Source organism: Labeo rohita, unplaced genomic scaffold, assembly GCF_022985175.1.
Source record: "Labeo rohita strain BAU-BD-2019 unplaced genomic scaffold, IGBB_LRoh.1.0 scaffold_878, whole genome shotgun sequence".
Lineage (NCBI taxonomy): Eukaryota > Metazoa > Chordata > Actinopteri > Cypriniformes > Cyprinidae > Labeo > Labeo rohita.
In genome coordinates, this window is record NW_026129830.1 from 15,887 (window position 1) to 34,422 (window position 18,536).

General features: G+C 38.6%; 1 protein-coding gene and 1 long non-coding RNA gene across 5 annotated transcripts; both read right to left on the reverse strand.

Annotated features, from left to right (window-relative positions):
* Positions 1-6: 6 nt before the first annotated feature.
* LOC127162288 (uncharacterized) lies at positions 7-11,600 on the reverse strand. Of its 4 annotated transcripts, none has more exons than XM_051105061.1 (6): positions 11,306-11,600; positions 5,945-6,277; positions 5,048-5,404; positions 1,591-1,686; positions 1,385-1,410; positions 7-922 (listed from the first exon to the last, which is right to left on the reverse strand). In XM_051105061.1, exons 1-6 carry the CDS (start codon positions 11,346-11,348, stop codon positions 908-910), a joined length of 870 nt encoding a protein of 289 aa, XP_050961018.1. In that variant the 5' UTR covers positions 11,349-11,600; the 3' UTR covers positions 7-907. The 4 variants fall into 4 exon arrangements, with proteins under 4 accessions (XP_050961018.1, XP_050961019.1, XP_050961020.1 ...); XM_051105062.1 differs by having other exon boundaries at positions 7-1,119; XM_051105063.1 differs by lacking the exon at positions 1,591-1,686 and having other exon boundaries at positions 11,306-11,599.
* A 6,245-nt stretch (positions 11,601-17,845) lies between these two features.
* LOC127162289 (uncharacterized) lies at positions 17,846-18,492 on the reverse strand. The gene is made up of 2 exons (XR_007827296.1): positions 18,283-18,492; positions 17,846-18,245 (listed from the first exon to the last, which is right to left on the reverse strand). It is a non-coding gene; the product is annotated as an uncharacterized LOC127162289 (long non-coding RNA).
* Between the last annotated feature and the right edge of the window lie 44 nt (positions 18,493-18,536).

The following is an 18,536-nucleotide window of genomic DNA, read 5'->3' on the forward strand; positions in this document are numbered from 1 at the left end:
ATAAGAGAAGTCACTGACTTTTTGTGACAGGTGACATTAAGATTACAGCACTTTACCCATTTATTCCTATGGTATCCATAAATGCAGACTGAGTGTTGCACAACTCTGAACTGAAATTCAATGACATCAAGGCTGTAATGTGATTGGTTTCAAGTTGACAGTAGCACTATCTCCAATAGTAAGTAATACATACCCTATCATCTCCCAATAGTAAGAAAATCTCTGCTGCAAGACCTTAGTGTGTCTAATAAAGGAGACATACAAAATGTGCAGGGCAGGGGTGCCTCCAGGACAGGGTTGAAAACCCCTGCATTAGACATATTTTACTGCTGCTGCTTTCTTTCTTGTCAAAGGTATTATAAAACGAGCTTGCTTGTGGTGTGTATTTGGCACTATATAGAGCTTCTTAGATAATCATGAGCAAACAGTTTGCTACATCACAGCTGGCCTATATTTGAGTGTCAAATAAACACAGTCATGGTCTAATGGTTAGAAAGTCTGACTTTTAACCCGAAGGTTGCGGGTTCAAATTGCAGGTCCGACAGGGAGTGTAGGTGGGGGGAGTGAATGATCAGTGCTCTCTTTCAACCATTAATACCACACCTAATGTGAGACCATTTAGCAAGGCATCGAACCCCCAACTGCTCCCCGTGCACCACAGCAATATGGCTGCCCACTGCATTGGAGGGGTGTGTGTATAAAACAAATTCCTAGTATGGGTCACCATACTTGGCCACACGTCACATCCTTTCCTTCACATTTGTAAATACAAATCTTACAGTAAACAATGGTAAACTATAAATATTTATACTTGGCCTCTCAAATGAACATAGCAGTTATGTAGAAAGTGAAGCATCTTTGGCAGCCTCAGTCAGATTAGGCGACGTCCCATTGGTTGTGTTCTTGATTAGACATCATTCTCCTGGAAGAAGACAGATATTTACAGAAAATTAACAGGATTAATGCTTCAGTTACACAAACACAAGGACACGAGAGACCAGAGAATGCTACTTTCTAAGTAGTAACAATATTTTTGATGTTTAATTCATCTGGTTAATAATGTGTGTGTGTGTGTGTGTGTGTGTGTGCTATATTGCTTGACACTGTTCAGATGTTCTTCTGTAATGATAAGAAATAAAAACAAAAAAGGACAACTATTCAGTGTTTTTGTGTTACACTCTTTGAATAGCACCCTACCTTAAATAATTGTATAATTAATATAAACAACTAATGATATAATAATATCAAACAATATTCATAACACTGTTTTTTATTCTAATTATTAGTAGCTATTTCTGAAATCACATCAGATTGCACAGATGTCAATCTATTGTAAATTCAGTGTTTTTGCAGAAAGACAGATTCAGTGTTCACAGTATCTCACCTGACGACTCTGCCGCGTACAAATGCCTGTTTGAAAAAAAAAATAAAAACAAACTTGCTTAAACATACACTACTTTGTTTCATTAGAATTAAAATAAATATTTTCACATCTTTTAACAATTATTTTCACACTTTATTATTTATTATTTAATTCTCTTTACACTATAGTATATTTGTGCCTTGTTAAATCAGCTGTTTAATTATCACCTTTCCTTTTTGCAATAGCAACTGCAGCAGCAAGGGCCAGAACACCAGCACATGCTCCTCCCACAGCTGCTGGAGACAAACCTGAATCTGGAACAGCTGAAGACAGACAATTATTATTAGAGTAGTGTTGTAGTCAATATGACCTAAATTATGTTTGATAACAAAGTTCGGGAGGAGCATGATCAGATAATCAACTAATTTGGCACAGGTGCAACTCGTCTAGCTAGCACCTGTCATATATAAGTACACAGCCGACTTACCTCCATCATTCGACTTTTTTTCGGCATTTGGTTTTGCTTCTTTCGCCATTATATTACAGACTTAAGTTTCCGCACAACGACGAGACCAGTAACGTTACACAAGATCCCCTGTCGCAACTGCCGTCGAGCTCCACGATTCATTGCGACCGTCGCTCCGCTCGAGTAGACACACGTTCATCACAACTCCGAGGCTTAACATCGCTTCCATCAGCGAGACTTCCAGTTTCTTCCCCGGCATCCTTGTATCATTCGACCATGGCAATATATCCTCCGCACGGAAAGTGGACAGTATACACTGTTTAATCTCGACGAATCATTCTCGCAGAGGACAAACAATGCGGACCCGTACGGGATATTTTTTTCACCTTGCAGATTAGTCAGCCTCACTCCTAAATCCACTCCAGCCACCAAGACGCCAACAGATCGAGCAAAGCCCCGAACTCTCCTCGTTTGACACCACCATAGTCCCGCACAAGACCCAGCTCTCCTCGAGCACTTGGTCGCAGCGGCAGGCATCAATGAGCCCGGGTCGCGTCCCAGTTCTCACCGCAGCAAAACCTCACTCGCTTTCCGCTTCGGCTCAACTTTTCACCGCGGCTCTTTCGGCCGCAGCGCCACATGCAGTCAGACCTCCAGCTCTCGCAGCAGTCGCTAGCGCGATGCAGGCCATGTTGCAAATGATCTTTGTGCTTGTAGGTGAAGTCGCGAAACGAAATTACTCAAATGTTCTGTATTAATTTCACTAGCATTTAGCTGGGTTTTAAATTACACGTTGTACACAGACAGATACGATGGAAAAAGATTGGTTTTCGAGAAAAATTAGTTCAACAGTGCACCTAAATTAACAATCATAGGTGCATAGTCCCAACTTCTGTGTATCATAAAGCTACTATTAATGTTTTTGTTGGTGAAGTGCAACTAGCAACCTAATTTGTACGTGATAAGCTTACTGCTAAGCACCTCTTACCAGCTGATCTGCTGCTCAGCTGGCCAGCTGTTTCAACACTCATTTTGTGTGGTTAAGAGGAAGTGTCTTTATCAATTTTTTTTTCATCTTTTTAATGAAAAGTTGCAAATGTTGTCAATTATTAAAAAGAAAAAAAAAGTAATAATGCTAAAATAAGTTACAATAAAATAAATAAATATTATAATAATACTGATAACAATATTTAAAAAAAAAAAAAAAAAGTTTCTAGGATGGTCTGAGAAGTTGTTAAATCTAGCAATAAATTTGCTGGGTTGGCAACACTGCAGGCCACTCAAGCATTTTAGCATTTACTGCAGAATGTCACAAACCACTCCCAGCTGCTGAAACAAGCCAGAAGTTGCTTCCCATTACATTTAATCCTTTTCTTTTTCAGCGGCCTCCAGCTCCAACAGTATACGGTAGCATGAGGCTGCCTTCACTGGCTCCACAGGCTCTTCTGGATGTCTCAAACCCCACTCCCTTCCCGTGACCTACAGCAGTTGAAGAAAGCGTGAGGCTGTCTCCGCTTGCAACTCAAGCCCACACATCTCAGGCTTTTCCAGCCTCCAGCCTCCAGCTCCCTTAGCAGACACTAACCCAGATGCTGATTTAAGAGTGATACTGCCTTCGCCGACAATTGCGCCCCATGCTCCCCTTCCCTTACAGCTCTTGACTTCATTCAAAACAACGTTGTTTTCTTCCAGATAAAGTTTCAGCTCTCCTCGTTCATCAAGTCGTAGTAAGCCATTGGCAAGGCTGGGCTGCGCCCCAGACTCAGCTGCTCCTCACACTGCACGCTGACACGACTTTCCGACCTCCTATCCTTCCCACCCCTTCCCTTCTTTCTCTGGTAGCAGACGCTAGTGTGAGGCTGCCTTCGCTAGCCACTCAAGATCTGCCACCTTACTCTTACCCTCCTGCTGCTCCTTTTCCCTATCGATGGCCAGTAGCTAATCCATGCGTGAGGCTGCCTCCGCAAACAGTTATGGCCCTTCCTTATCTTCCTTCTTACCCTTCTTTTAAATTTAAAATATCAGGCTCCCTCTTCCTGCTTTTAACTCAGGAACGCTCAATCTAAATCCTTTCTTGACCATATCTGCATCAATAAATGCATCCGGTCCAATCACCACCACATAAAAAAAGCCCATCTAGCATTTATCAGAAATAAATAAATAAATAAATGAACAGATAAAAGTTCCCTGCTTTTAATAACGTCGCTTACTTTGGCTCTCCTTTCCAATGCAGCCAGTCAAAGCCCCTTTTTGATCACCCTTCAGCCCTTCAGCCCTTCAGCCATCGTTTCAAATCTCATTTGCACATCCAGCAACGGATGGGGCTCTCCCTTCCGGTGCAGCAAGGCCACGGCTCCCTTCGGTCGTAGTGTGAGCCCTCCGTCCGTCGTCTCGAGTTACGCTGCGTACTCTGCGTCGGACAGGACTCTCCCTTCCGGTGCAGCAGAGCCGCAGCTCCCTTCGGATGCAGTGAGAGTCCCTCCATCACTCGCTTTGAATTTCTTTACTTATTCAACATCGGACGGGGCTCCCCCTACCGGTGCAGCAGAGCCGCGGCTCCCTTCCCATCCCCCCTCCACCCCAACTCCTCACTCTTAATCTTTCCTCATCCTATACTTGGGATGGGGGGAGTTCTCTGGGTTCAGGCCATATTCTGGGCTCGGAGCCCTCCCCCAGGACAGCACGCCAAAATATGCTTACTGTTTACTCAACCAGATTAGATGTGAGGGTGAACTCGTGAAACCAAGTCAAAACCAAGACAAATGTGGTGAGAATGAGTTAAAACCAAGACCAGCACTACTCAAATTTAGCTTTTTTTATATTTTATACAAGTTTGCAATTGTCCTTAAACCTCAAATTAACTGACAGCAGCTTTTATATTATAATAAATAATAATATATAAAACTGACAGGAGTGGCTCTGGTGGAGACTGGATATAAAACATTAAGATGACACATAGCTCAATTTCTCTGTCACTGTAAGTTAACTGAAACCAAACATGAAAACACGCAACACAAAGTAGAGCAGAGCGGCTCTATGGCACTGTATGAAGTGACGGAAAACTAATTGTCCAGTCCTGTTCCGTTCACACAATGCATATTTTCCAAGAATGCAGTTGTGAGTCCTGAAAATTTGCATGTGTGAGTTCGGTTATGGAAAACGGTTGTCACACCTGTAAATAACTGTACTGTGTGTGAACATAACAGAATTATGCTCACCAGTAACAAAAACACTAAAGCTCTTCATAGTGGTGAAACTGTTGCTGTGGCGACGGCGGCGGCTGCTGCTGCTGCTGATCTTTAGATTATAGAGTCCAGAGTCTGTGGTTATGGTGTTTGTGATGGTCAAAGATCCTGTCTGATGATCCAGTTTCAGTCTGTCTTGGAATTTGTCAGAACACTGATCATCTGTGCAAATCTTACTCTGATCTCCAGTGATTTCAGCGATGAGAGTGTTATTAAAATACCACGCCATTGAATTATTTGTTTTTTTTGTCACACGAGGATCTAAAGTGACAGATTCTCCCTCTACTACAGACTTGGTCTTCTTTTCATCTCGTTGAGCAGCAGGAACACCTGAAACACAAACCAACAGCTACTGGATTATCTTTGCTGAAAAAAAAACACCTGCATAACCTGAGATGACTTTAAACATGAATGCAATTGTGCAAGGACTTTCTTGACTTTAAATCTGACAAACAACATTTATCCAAGTTTTATACTTACAAAACAGATTTTACATTAAATACTCAACTAAAACAAGCTGATGAGAGATTATATGATGATAAACTGTCATTGTTTCAAAGCACACCTGCAAATCTAACTGTTAAAACTAACTAACATATTCAATCCACAAATACATTTCTCTCCTTCTGCTTGCTCCCATTATCAGGGGTCGCCACAGCGGAGTGATCCGCAAAGCTGATCTGGCATATTTTATGCCGGATGCCCTTCCTAATCCACAAATACAAATCTACACATTCCAAATTAACAATCAATGTGTTTTAAAGAAATTATCTATATAATTTATGTAAATATATATGTAAATAAAAAACATATAAATGATGCACTTAAAACATATATAACCTGCTTACTAACATTTATTAAATGACTCACCATTAACAGCAATTCTGTAGATCTTTGAAATGCTGCTGTTGTTACTGATTATCACTAGTTTATATTCTCCAGAGTCTGTGGTTCTGATGTTTGAGATGGTCAGAGATCCAGTCTGATTATCCAACTTCAGTCTGTCTTTGAATTCCTCTTTACCTTCATTACACTGAACATCTGTACAGATCTTACTGGTATGTCCAATCAATCGAGCAATGCGAGTGTCATTAAAATACCACACAAACTCTACTTGTTGGTTTGTTTTAAAACCAGTGTTTAGAGAGACTGAATCTCCCTCCATCACAAAGTCTGTGTCATCTGTACCAACACCAGGTGAACCTGAAGAAGAAATGAACAGAGAATCATAAAACAAATAAAAACACACAACATAAAAGTGATGTAGAAATATTTTTGTACATATAATAAACATTGTGAGTAGAGAAATATTTCTGGATTCATAATGTAACACATGCAAACAGCAGAACAACATTATTGATTTACACATTATTCATGATCTTAATGAACACCATTCAGCACATACTGATTCCTATTTTATCCTTTTTCAAATTTGTGAATTCATGCAACCAACTATTCTCATGTCTCCACAAAGGAATATTACACCTATTACCCATGAAAAAGTTATGTTTTAGATTAGTTAAGGGTCATACTCATTCAGTAAGCAAAACCAATGGAATGTTCCTTTACTAGAGTTGGGGTACTCCGACTCCTACTCGGATTCGAGTCCGGTCTCGAGTACAATTTTTAGGCGACTCGAACTGAATCTGTCACATGACTTTAAGTTTGCTAAGCAGAGTATGGACACTAATTATGAGATGTTGTGAAATCAAAAATCAAAATGGCAAGATCCACTAGAGGTTTGCTTTTCTTACATTTCAACTGACATTGCGTTTTTCTAGTTGTAACGGTTAAAATCAGGGGTGCCCAAACTCAGTCCTGGTCCTTGGTTTAGCTCCAACTTGCCTCAATACACCTGCCAGGGGGTTTCTAGTATGCCTAGTAAGAGCTTGATTAGCCGGTTCAGGTGTGTCTAATTGGGGCTGGAGCTAAATTCTGTAGGACACTGGCCCTTCAGGACCGAGTTTGGGCACCCCTGGGTTAAAACAATGTTAAGATACTGACAAACAGTAGTGTTTCCTTGGACTCGGACTCGACTCGGACTCGGCCCTTTGGGACTCGGACTTGAGTCCGACTCAACCCAATCTGGACTCTGACTCGTCTCAGACTCAATTGGTTAAAGACTTGGACTCGACTCGAACCCAACACTATCCTTTACAGGCTGCTCTCAAGTGCTACAGCTGATCGTTACAAACAGGAAAGGCCTTTAGATGTGGCACATGCTTCACATGCTGAATGAGAAATATCAGCCGGTGTATCAGAAGGCTCATTTGAAAAGCCCAAAGTTAGGCAGCTGCAGAGGAGTGAATTAAGCGAAGCCAAGACAGACAGATCTCACCCGAAGGATTAAAGGGAGATATCACGTGACTCACACTTCAATCATTTTTAGTTTAATGATTATTATTATTATTTTTTAAGAAATACTACAACAATCACCTATCCTATACAGAGATCCCACCGTCAGGGAATTTTCACACATAATTTATACACTTAAGATATACAAAATTTAGAAAATATCTACTTGTTTTAGTAACATCAGCGTGGAACAAAGTTAAACTTAGAATGTAATTTTTAATCTAAGCACAAAATTGTAAACACTGTGTTGTGTTATTTAACGATTTCGGCCATTGATGTTTTTGCACATTAACTAGTGCTCTCTCACATGATGTTTATGACAAAAGAGCAGACAGAGGTGCAGGGAGAGAATCTTTACTTAGAGTTGCTGATACTGATTTGGTGAACTTGAGAAAGATAACTAAAGTGCAATGGAACCTGAAGAGCATCCTTTGGCATTTTTGTCTACACTGTAAAAAAACAGTACAATATACCGTAATAATAAGGAATTTTCCGTATTTGGTTTTTACAGGGTTTTTTCCGTATTTTTGAATTACGCTCAGTGGCGTAGCGGACGGGCCCGCATAAATAATTAAAATAAATAAATAATTAAAGCGTTTTTATAACGTGAACGTATAGGACTTTTGTTTTGGTAGTAATTGCAGCCTACGGTGTTTGGCGATTATGACCATATCCGTTGTCCTTGTTATCCAATCACGATTAAGAATTTCCGCAACTGTTTAGAGAGTGAAGCTTATGAGCGCAAAATGAGTAAAAGAAAATATGTCAGCGGAGCTCAAAAACTTGCGATACTCAGCATTGAAAGCCAGCACGCGCGTCAGATGGACATAACAGACATTGTCAAGGACTTTGCGCAGAAAAATGCTAGGAGAAAGGGGCGCTTTGGAGGATTTTAAAGGTAATATATATATTACCTTTATTGAATGTTAAACGTCATGAATCTTTGTTGTATACTGCAGATAGAAAAAATATTTTGACGCCATGTGCTCCCTTGCATTTTAACAAGTTAATTTAATTGCTGTTTTATTGTTGGTGTTTCTTTTATTTTTATTTTTTATTTTTTATTTTTTTGTGAAAAGTTCTTAATAAATAAATACGAAATAATTACATACTATTAAATTCCACAGTACTAATTCACGATTTTGAATGAAAAGGTGAATCCCCCATCTAATTATGCGGTGAGGAGCCCCGCCTCCACTCTTGCGGGTGGGCCAACGCAGTTTGCGCTACGCCACTGATTACGCTGTGCATTGTGGGAACAAGAACCTCGGTGGCTTATTGGCGTGAAAACAGTGAAGAGAAGACGCAGGGAGTTTCTCGGTCAAAGTTTCATTTTAATGACGGCGTTCGAATTTGGGAAACCCGTTTTTAATCTTAATGGTAAATTATATGTTGTTAAATGACACATAAATTGTTTACGTAACGTTAACTTAGTTGCTGTCTACCCATCCCTAATCAGGACAAATACAAATGATTAATTTGAATTGTATTAACATACATATAAAACTGACATGAAATCAGTTAAAATGGTAGACACCCAGGTTTCATGGGTTCACTCTGAGATCAACTCCAGTGGCAACCATCGAGTTTCGTAACAGTAATGACAGTTACAGCAGTTATGAAAACACATGACTCCATACACTTTTGAATCACTCTCTCGGTACATTGATGTTACATACTGTAATGATTACGAGTCGACTGATTGCGTGACGTCACTGCTACGGACAAACAAGGAAGGAATGATGTCTTTAAGCACACCTGTGGATAATGAACAATTATTGGATGTTTTTAAAATGGGCGAAGGGGAAAGGTGGGGAGGCTTTTTGTTTAACGATGAACTGTGAAAGGGACTGATTTGCTGTGTTTACTAGTCTGCTGTGTCCGCAAAAGAAGGGGATCCGTGGCGTTCGTGGTTGGTTAGCACCACCGGCGCTGAAGAAAACCGGGGTTCCACTTATTGGCCCGGAGATAGTTATTTGGGGGGGTTGGGGGGGTTGGGGGGTTGGGGGGGGGGATGGGGGGGAATTAGATAGCTAGGGAAATGAGTGTAGGTGGACACTGGCAGGCAGTTTGAAAAGACCTTCCCATCATTGTGGCGGAGGGGAAGGCTGAGTCCTCACAGTGACGGCAGGGTGTCGTCGGACGTGGACAGGGAAGTCCGAAATTATTTTATTCTTCCGAATGTGATTTATGTGCGTTGTCGTTGTCTTCGGCTATTAGTGATTGTCTCTTCGAATAGAGTATATTGATTGCCTGTGCTGGTTTTTACACATAGGGCATGTGATTTATGCTTGGAGTTTCTAACTACGGGTGCTGTGTATGAAATGTCTCACTATTTAATGTTTGCTGTGAATTGGAAACGTGTGCTGGAGTACTCTTTTTAAATGTGTGTTCACTAGTGATGGGTCGTTCTTGAACGATTCGTTCATTTTGAACGAATCTTTAATGTGACTCGGGACGAACGAGTCGTCTCTGGGAGTGATTCGCGCATGCGCAACATCCTATTAGGTTCTGTACTGGAATTAGTTCACCTGTTTTAGAGTCGTTCGTTCACCTTATGAGGCTGTCACGTGATGAACGAACGACTCAAACCCGAGGACTCGAGAAATGAACTAATCAATTCTCTTTCCGGCTCAGACTGCATAGGTTAACATTAGGGGGATGTCACGTGATGAACGAACGACTCAAACCCGAGGACTCGAGAAATGAACTAATCAATTCTCTTTCCGGCTCAGACTGCATAGGTTAACATTAGGGGGATGTCACGTGATGAACGAAAGACTCAAACCCGAGGACTCGAGAGATGAACTAATCAATTCTCTTTCCGGCTCAGGCTGCATAGGTTAACATTACGAGGATGTCACGTGATGAAAGAACGACTCAAACCCGAGGACTCGAGAGATGAACTAATCAATTCTCTTTCCGGCTCAGACTGTGTTGGTTAGCTAATTGGGCTGTCAGGTGATGAACGAACGACTCAAACCCGAAAACTTGTTAGATAAGAGGTGAGGTGAGCGAATCATAGACTAAAGACCCAGGTAAACAATGAATTAATATTTTCTGTTTCTTATAGCATTATAGTTTTGTTTTGTTTGTAGTGTGATCAATGTTTGTGTAAGCAGTAGATGTGTTAGGGAAGTAAAACGTAACATTTTAATTATATTTTGCTAAAATGAACAAAATGAACGAAATGACTCGAAAAAAGATTCGTTCATTTTGCTGAACGAGACTAAATGTTTGTGTTCATTTTGTGTTTTTTTCTTTCTGTTGTTATTCTTTTTGCAGTTGAATTTGCAATTTGAAATGTGCAATGTTGCCTTGTGTTTTTGTTTGATGATGGAACTGAAAAAAAAAAAAAAAAAAAAGAAAAAAAAAAAGACATTAATATTGGAAAGAATGACTTGACCAGAGCATTAACAAGGACCCCTTTCAATATCTTGACCATAATGTTTGCATCACGAAACGAAACTAAAGCGGACATGTTGCATTTTTAACTGCGTCACGCTGCATTGGTCGCTTTTATCGTTTAACAAAAGCCAGATCACATTATGCATTATTATGACGCCGTTAAATAGACATTAATATTGGAAAGAATGACTTGACCAGAGAATCAACAAGGACCCCTTTCAATATATTGACCATAATGTTTGCATTACGAAACGAAACTAAAACGGACATGTTGCATTTCTAACTGCGGCACGCTCATCGTTCACTTTTATCGTTTAACAGAAGCGAGATTACAGCAAATACAGGTCTACAATGATCAATCAAAAGACACTGCGAGCAAAATACAAAAGAAAAAAAAATCTATCGAACAGAAAGTGATTACAGGTGGTATAAAAATGTAACTGTAACTTTAACATTTAAATGCCTTACCGTAACAGGAGAGAATCAAGATGTAAATAAACAGCTTCCTCATTTTCAAGTCTAAAATATTAAAAATGATGCAGCTTTGATCAAATAAATGCTCCTGGGCTAGTTACATATATCCTCCACTTTGGATTTCCGGTGTTGTGCCCATTTTCGACCCCCGCCAAATTATTACCCCCTCTCGTTCAAATCGCTACCTGATTGCCTAATCCTAACCCCACCCCTAATCTTAATCCCTTCCCCACACCTAACCTAACCTAAACCTACCAATACTAGTAACCTGGCAGGGATCAGAACTGGGCACAACACTGGGCTAGGTAGTTGTTGTTGTTGTTGTTCTTTTTCTAATTCTTGTATCGTTTTTTGGCGGTTGACAAGCCAACTTATGGTGTATTACCGCCACCAATTGGACTGGAGTGTGAACAACAACAAAAAAAAAAAAACAACTAAATTCTACCTTCCAATCCTGTAACTTTGAGATAACAGAGTATTTCTTTTTGCACTCTTGACTGTTCTGAAGCACAACTTAATAGATTTGTTAAACTGAAATTAGTTATACTTAGATCCTTCAATTTCTTAGTCAACTCGCCTCTTTCTCTATTATATGCTGTACAGTGTAGAAGTACATGTTCAGTTGTCTCTACTTCACTACAGGAAATACACAATCCAGTTTGATGTTTCCCTATTATGTACAATGAATGATTTAAACCAGAATATCATATCCGCAGTTGTGTAATAATGATATCTTCTCTTCTGTTGTTGAGGCATTCTCTCCCTTTACCAACTTTTTTGAATGCTATATAGGTGCCTACCCTTTATTCCCCTGTCCCACATTTCTTGCCACTTTTTATTGATTTGATTTTTGATTATTCCTTTTATTTCTGCTTTACTTAGTGGAATTTGCACTTCAATAGTCATATGTTTCATCGCCTGTTTAGCCAATTTGTCAACTGTTTCATTCCCCTGTACTCCTACGTGAGCAGGTACCCATATGAATCTCAGGATTATACCCATATTTTGTATTCTGAGCAGATTTATAAGTATTTCATAAATCAATTCTTGCCTTACTGTCGATGTCCCACCTGACAAACTATTTAGAGATGATATAGAGTCTGAACAAATAACTGCCCTTGTTGGCTTAACTTCCTCTACCCACTGAATAGCCAACAAAATTGCTATCAGCTCAGTTGTAAAAACAGATGCATAATTGGTTATCCTTTTCTGAATTTTGACTTGATATCTCTGAATGTATACAGCTGCAGCCGTATGCCCAGAAGCTGGATCCTTTGACCCATCAGTGAATATATGAAGCATTGAGGAATATGCTTGATCCAAATACTGTTGTACTACGACATCCTTATGTATAGTTTTTTCGTTCTTAAACTTATATTGAAGATGAAAATCAGCTTGAGGCATAGGAAGCAACCAAGGAGGAATATTTGGTATTACGACAGAAGGACTAACTGGAATTTCAGTAATACCCAGATTCATAGCATCCTTATTTGCTGTCCAACCAAAACTTCTGATACCATCATTTCCATATTCCCAACATTCTTTTAGTATTTCCTTAACTGGATGTGTCTCTGTATGTCCTTTTATATTAACCCAATAATTCATTGCTAATTTCAATTTACGCAAACTTATTGGCAATTCTCCTACCTCCACCTGTAATGCCGACAAAGGAGAGGATCTAAAAGCCCCACAACAAATTCTTATTGATTGTGCCTGGACTGTTTCAACTTTCTTAATCCAGGATTCTGATGCAGATCCATAAATAATATATCCGTAATCAATTACCGATCTGATCAGAGCACAGTATATTCTTTGTAAAGATTTTCGACAAGCTCCCCATTCCATCCCTGATAAACATCTTAATATATTATTACTTCTTTTACATTTTTCTAATACTTTCTCTATGTGTGTCTTAAAAGTCAACCTACTATCCATCCATATTCCTAAATATTTTATAACTTTAACTTTTTCCAGTTCTTGTCCATATAGTTTCACTTTAATTTCAGGGATACTATTTCTCTTTGCAAAACAGACTAGTTGAGTTTTAGCAACTGACAAACGGAAACTTCACTTATTGGCCCACTTTTCCACTTCATTAACCGCTATTTGTATAATTTTTGTTACATATGAAACATTACGTCCTCTTTTCCATATCGCCCCATCATCAGCATAAAGAGATCTTCCAATATCTATTTTGACATTTTGAAAAACATAATTTATCATCATGTTAAACAATATAGGACTGCATACGCTTCCTTGCGGAGTACCATTATCTATTTTGTATACTCTAGAATATGATGATCCAACCCTTACCTGAACTGTTCTATTAAGCAAAAAATCTTTTATCCAGTTGAACATTCTACCTACAATCCCTATTTGTTCCAGCTTTATTAACAATCCCTCCTTCCAAATCATATCATACGCTTTTTCAATATCGAAAAATACACCTACTACCACTTCTTTATTGACTTGAGCCTTTCTTATATCGGTCTCTAAACATAATGCAGCATCTATTGTGCTGCGTCCTTTGCGAAAGCCACTCTGATGTCTTGAAATAATCCCTTTCCTTTCTAAAATATAATTCATTCTGCATACAATCATACGTTCCATAATCTTACATAAATTTGACGTTAGCGCGATGGGTCTATAACTTGTAGCATCATGCTTATTCTTTGCAGGCTTTAAGACCGGGATAATAATCCCATGTTTCCACACAGAAGGAAGTCTTCCTATGCTCCATACTTTATTAAAAAGACGTAATACACAATTCAGAGAGAAATCAGATAAATTTTTAATCATTGTATAGCAAATCTCATCCTTTCCTGGAGATGTTTGCTTAGCTTCTCCAACAGCTCTCTTTAGTTCTTGCAAAGTAAAATCCATATCTATATAATCATTGGAAGGTCTTTTCTCCATCATAATATTTGGATGTATTTTATTACTTTCTTCTCTATTTATTTTCATTTCTTCTGTTATATTATCATTACTGTGTACCTTAACAAACACCCCTGCCAACATTTCTGCCTTCTCTACATTAGTCACAGCTATTCCTTCCCCACTACTCAGAGTGGGTATACCGGGATTTCTTTTAAATCCACCCATCTTTCTGATCATACCCCATACTTCACTAACATCTACCTTCTCCCCTATAGAATCACAATAATTTCTCCAGTAGCTCTTTTTAGCAGCTCATATTACCCTTCTCACCTTGGCTTGCTCTTTTTTTATATGAAATGAAATCATCAAATATATACGTCCTCCTAACCCTTTTAAAAGCCTTATTTCGATCTTGAATTGCTTTACTACACAATTCAGTCCACCATGGAACTGATTTCTTCCTTTTTATTTCTTTACTTCTGCCTATAATTTCTTCAGCTGTATTATACAATACTTCACATAATTTTTCATTGTACATCTCTACATCCTCTGTTTCATAACTGAGAATAAGCTCTTGCAGTTTTACCTCGCTTATATATTTAAATGCCTCCCAATTAGCCTTTTTAAATTTCCACCTACCAATTCTATCCTCTGTAATTTCATTAACATCCATTCCTATTTTACAACTAATGACATAATGATCGCTCCCTATTGTAGAATCTTCCCAAGTATCCCACATACACATCCCTGCTAGACCTTCTGACACCAGTGTTAAATCTATAGAAGAGCATCTACCCCTGGCTATATCAATTCTAGTGGCTCTACCATCATTCATACATATCAGACTCTTCAAATCAATCATTTCTTCTATTACCTTACCATTATGATCAGTATTATTACTTCCCCATAAAGTATTATACGCATTAAAATCTCCATACCATATCACCTTCTGATTACCCATTCCCATTACTTTTTCTAATACTTCCATACTTAATCTGTTGCAAGGATTATAATAATTAATTACCTTAATACTCTGTTCTTTTAAAAATACCTCTACTGTAATTGATTCATGCTCATCACTCAGCTCTATAACCCTATATGTAACTTCATTTTTAATGAATATAGCCACTCCTCCCCCATTACCTGTCTGTCTATCCCTTCTAATACTTGTATATTCTTGTATCACAAAATCTAAGTGAGGTTTCAACCAGGTCTCTTGTATGCATATAATATGAGGTTTATATTCCTTATCTTCTATTACTTTCTTAAACTCTTGCCCATTCGCGATCAAACTCCTTGCATTCCACTGTAATATTAATAATACCATCAAGAGCCTCCACATGTTGACTGTGAATCTACTACTTGACCTTTAAGTTTTTCATTTACTTGTTCCAAAGTAATTCCCTCAAACTGTAGATGTTTCTCTGCTGCTTTAATTGATTTTAATCCTCTATGTTCTGCTTACAGTTTGTGCAGCACAGTTTATTACCTCAGCTAGAAACGTCATAAATTCAACTTTTCCCACTTTGAAGAAATCTTCATTTCCTTTATGTTGCGATTGAGACGATCTGTTGTGTTGATTCATTTGTACAGTTAATCCATTTCCTTGACCCTCTTCCGTCTCTTTCACCTTTTTAATTGCCTCAGCATACGACGACATCTCATGTATTCTAACATTCTGAATTTTCACAGCATTTTTATGCGCCACACATCCCCCAAAGCCAGCACTATGTTCACCTCCACAATTACAACATTTTTGTTTTGTCCCTTGTCCACATTTCCCATATTCATGATTTCCACTACACCTAGCACATCTCTGATTTCCCTTACAAACAGCAGCAACATGACCATATTTTTGACACTTAAAGCATCTGACTGGGGGTGGCACATATGCTCTTACCAAATAGCTGACATATCCAATGTATACTCTCTCTGGCATTTTTTCCTCATCAAACTGAAGCACCACAGAGAGGCTATCTACTTTCTCTTTATTTCGTACACATTTCAATCTTTTCGCTTCAGTCACCTTAGCCCCCGATATATTACTCTTTATCGTATCAGTTGATACCTCAATTGGAATTCCTGAAGTTACCCCCTTTAACCAAGCTCTCTTGTATATTGTGCAACTTACTGTCTGACCAAGCATTGCTTTAACACTTTGTAGCGCTTTCTGTTGTTCTTCATTCTTACAGAAGATTAGAATATTTCCATTCCTTAAAGTTTTGGCACTTTCTATATCACCTACCGCTTTTTTTTTAGTGCCTTGGTAAGTTTTACTGGATTGATCCCATTGCTATTCGCAAATTTCATGAGTACCTTATAATCCTCCTTGCTTGTTTTTGCCATCATTCTTTCCTTTTCACTGTCAGTTCCTGATTCATTTATACACGTTTTCTTTCTCTTGCGATTTTACAATTTTGCTCCAATCATTCATTCCAATGTTCCCGCCACTACATTCTCCCTCCATTTCTGAATCACTTCCGGTACTAACATCACTTCTCTCCATCGAAGCTGGCACTTCCAAACCTCGCGTGCCGCCGTCAGGACACGTCACCGACGTCATGGTGACCAAGTCCATCCATCACTGCCCTCTAGTGGACTTCAGCCGCCACCTACTGTTTTCGAGTGTAATTTGCTTTTATTTCACAAGAAACGTCATGCTTTAAGTATATATACATTAAGGTACATTACAATAAGCATTTTAAAACATTAGTCCTTATAGCCATCTTCAAGAATCAGCTAAAACACATTACTTCCATCTTTATTTGACCCTCTAACTCCAGCACTCTTTATTCTAATTCTATTCTTATTAATAATTAACTGAGACTTGTCATAGCACTTACATATTGCTTTGTTGATTTTAATTGCTCCCAATGTCCTCATTTGTAAGTTGGACAAAAGTGTCTGCTACATTATTAATGTAAATGTAATCTTTATTTATATCTTTAACTTAATTTATAGTGTTATTTCCTATTCATGATATTCAAAATAACACATGAAACCTATGGGCATTTTGTATTAAATGTACTTTAATTACAAGATTCAAAATAACTGTTTATTCCAAAGCCAAAAACATGTGAATCATGCATTTTTCTATATGAAAACTAAACCATTTTGATAAAAAATTTAAACACACACACACACACAGCAACATCATTTTAAAAGAAACAATCAAAATGCATACAATAATTACACTAAAGTTTATCAAGTGAACAATTCACTAGTAGGCCCTTTTTGTAATGACAATCCTGCATAAATAACTCCACATCATCCCTGAACACAAAATTAAATTTGAGGGACACTCTGGAAGCTTCTGAACATTCCAGGAGATTTTTGAGGGTCTTTTCCTTGTCCTCTTCATCCATTATAAGGAAAATAGGCTCTTCCACTGGCCCTCTAAGCAGATGTCTGTTAGAATGGAGTCATTTCATTCTGTCATGTGTCAGATTACTGGGAGCTCCTTCATGGCAGAATATTAAAGATGTACCTTTACTATTTCTTATAAATGTATTATATGTTAAGATGGTTCATTTGGTTAGTTTAATTCAAAATTGATCAGAAGGGGGTGTAAATGTAATGGTGGGCTGGAGGAAAATATCCAGTATACCTTTCGGAGAAAACCCCCAAAATTGAAAACTGATGGAGGGAATGGAGACGTTGTTTCCTTTTTTTTTTTTTTTTTTTTTTTTTTTTTTGTAGAATGTGGAGGGAAATAATGAATTTAATCCATTTTGGAAAAAGCTTGTTTGGAGAGAGTTTCATGAACTGAACTAACAAGCTGATGATCTCAATCAGGTGTGTTAAATAAGGGAGACACACAAAATGTGCAGTGCAGGGCACCCCCAGGACTGGAATTGAGAACCACTGCAGTATTTTGTTTAACTGTAAAGCTTACACAGTTAGCAAGAACACATTTTTCACCTGCAAGTTTGTCCAGCTCAAACCACATCCCTGAAGAAAACCAACCCTAGTTTCACTTTGACTCAGAAGATGAGCTGCAAGAGTGAGATGGAAGATTGTATTAACTTTTTGTTGCTTTTACTATACATCAGTCTCTCTCTACCTCTGGAGGTGGAATATCAGGATAAAAACACCTACAGCTGTGTGATCAACAATCCCATCAGCAACCAGACCACACATCTGGACATCAGAAAACTCTGTCACACATGTGCAGGTATGACGGTGTCAGTATGCGTTTATTATGCTGTAGATAAGACTGATTCAGTCACTTACATTACATCTCTTTCACTGTCCGTCATATCCTCCAGATTCAGTCTCTCTGATAGTGTTTATCTCTGCTGCTGTGGTTGCTGGTTCTCTGTTGATTTTAGCTGTATTCGGGATCTTC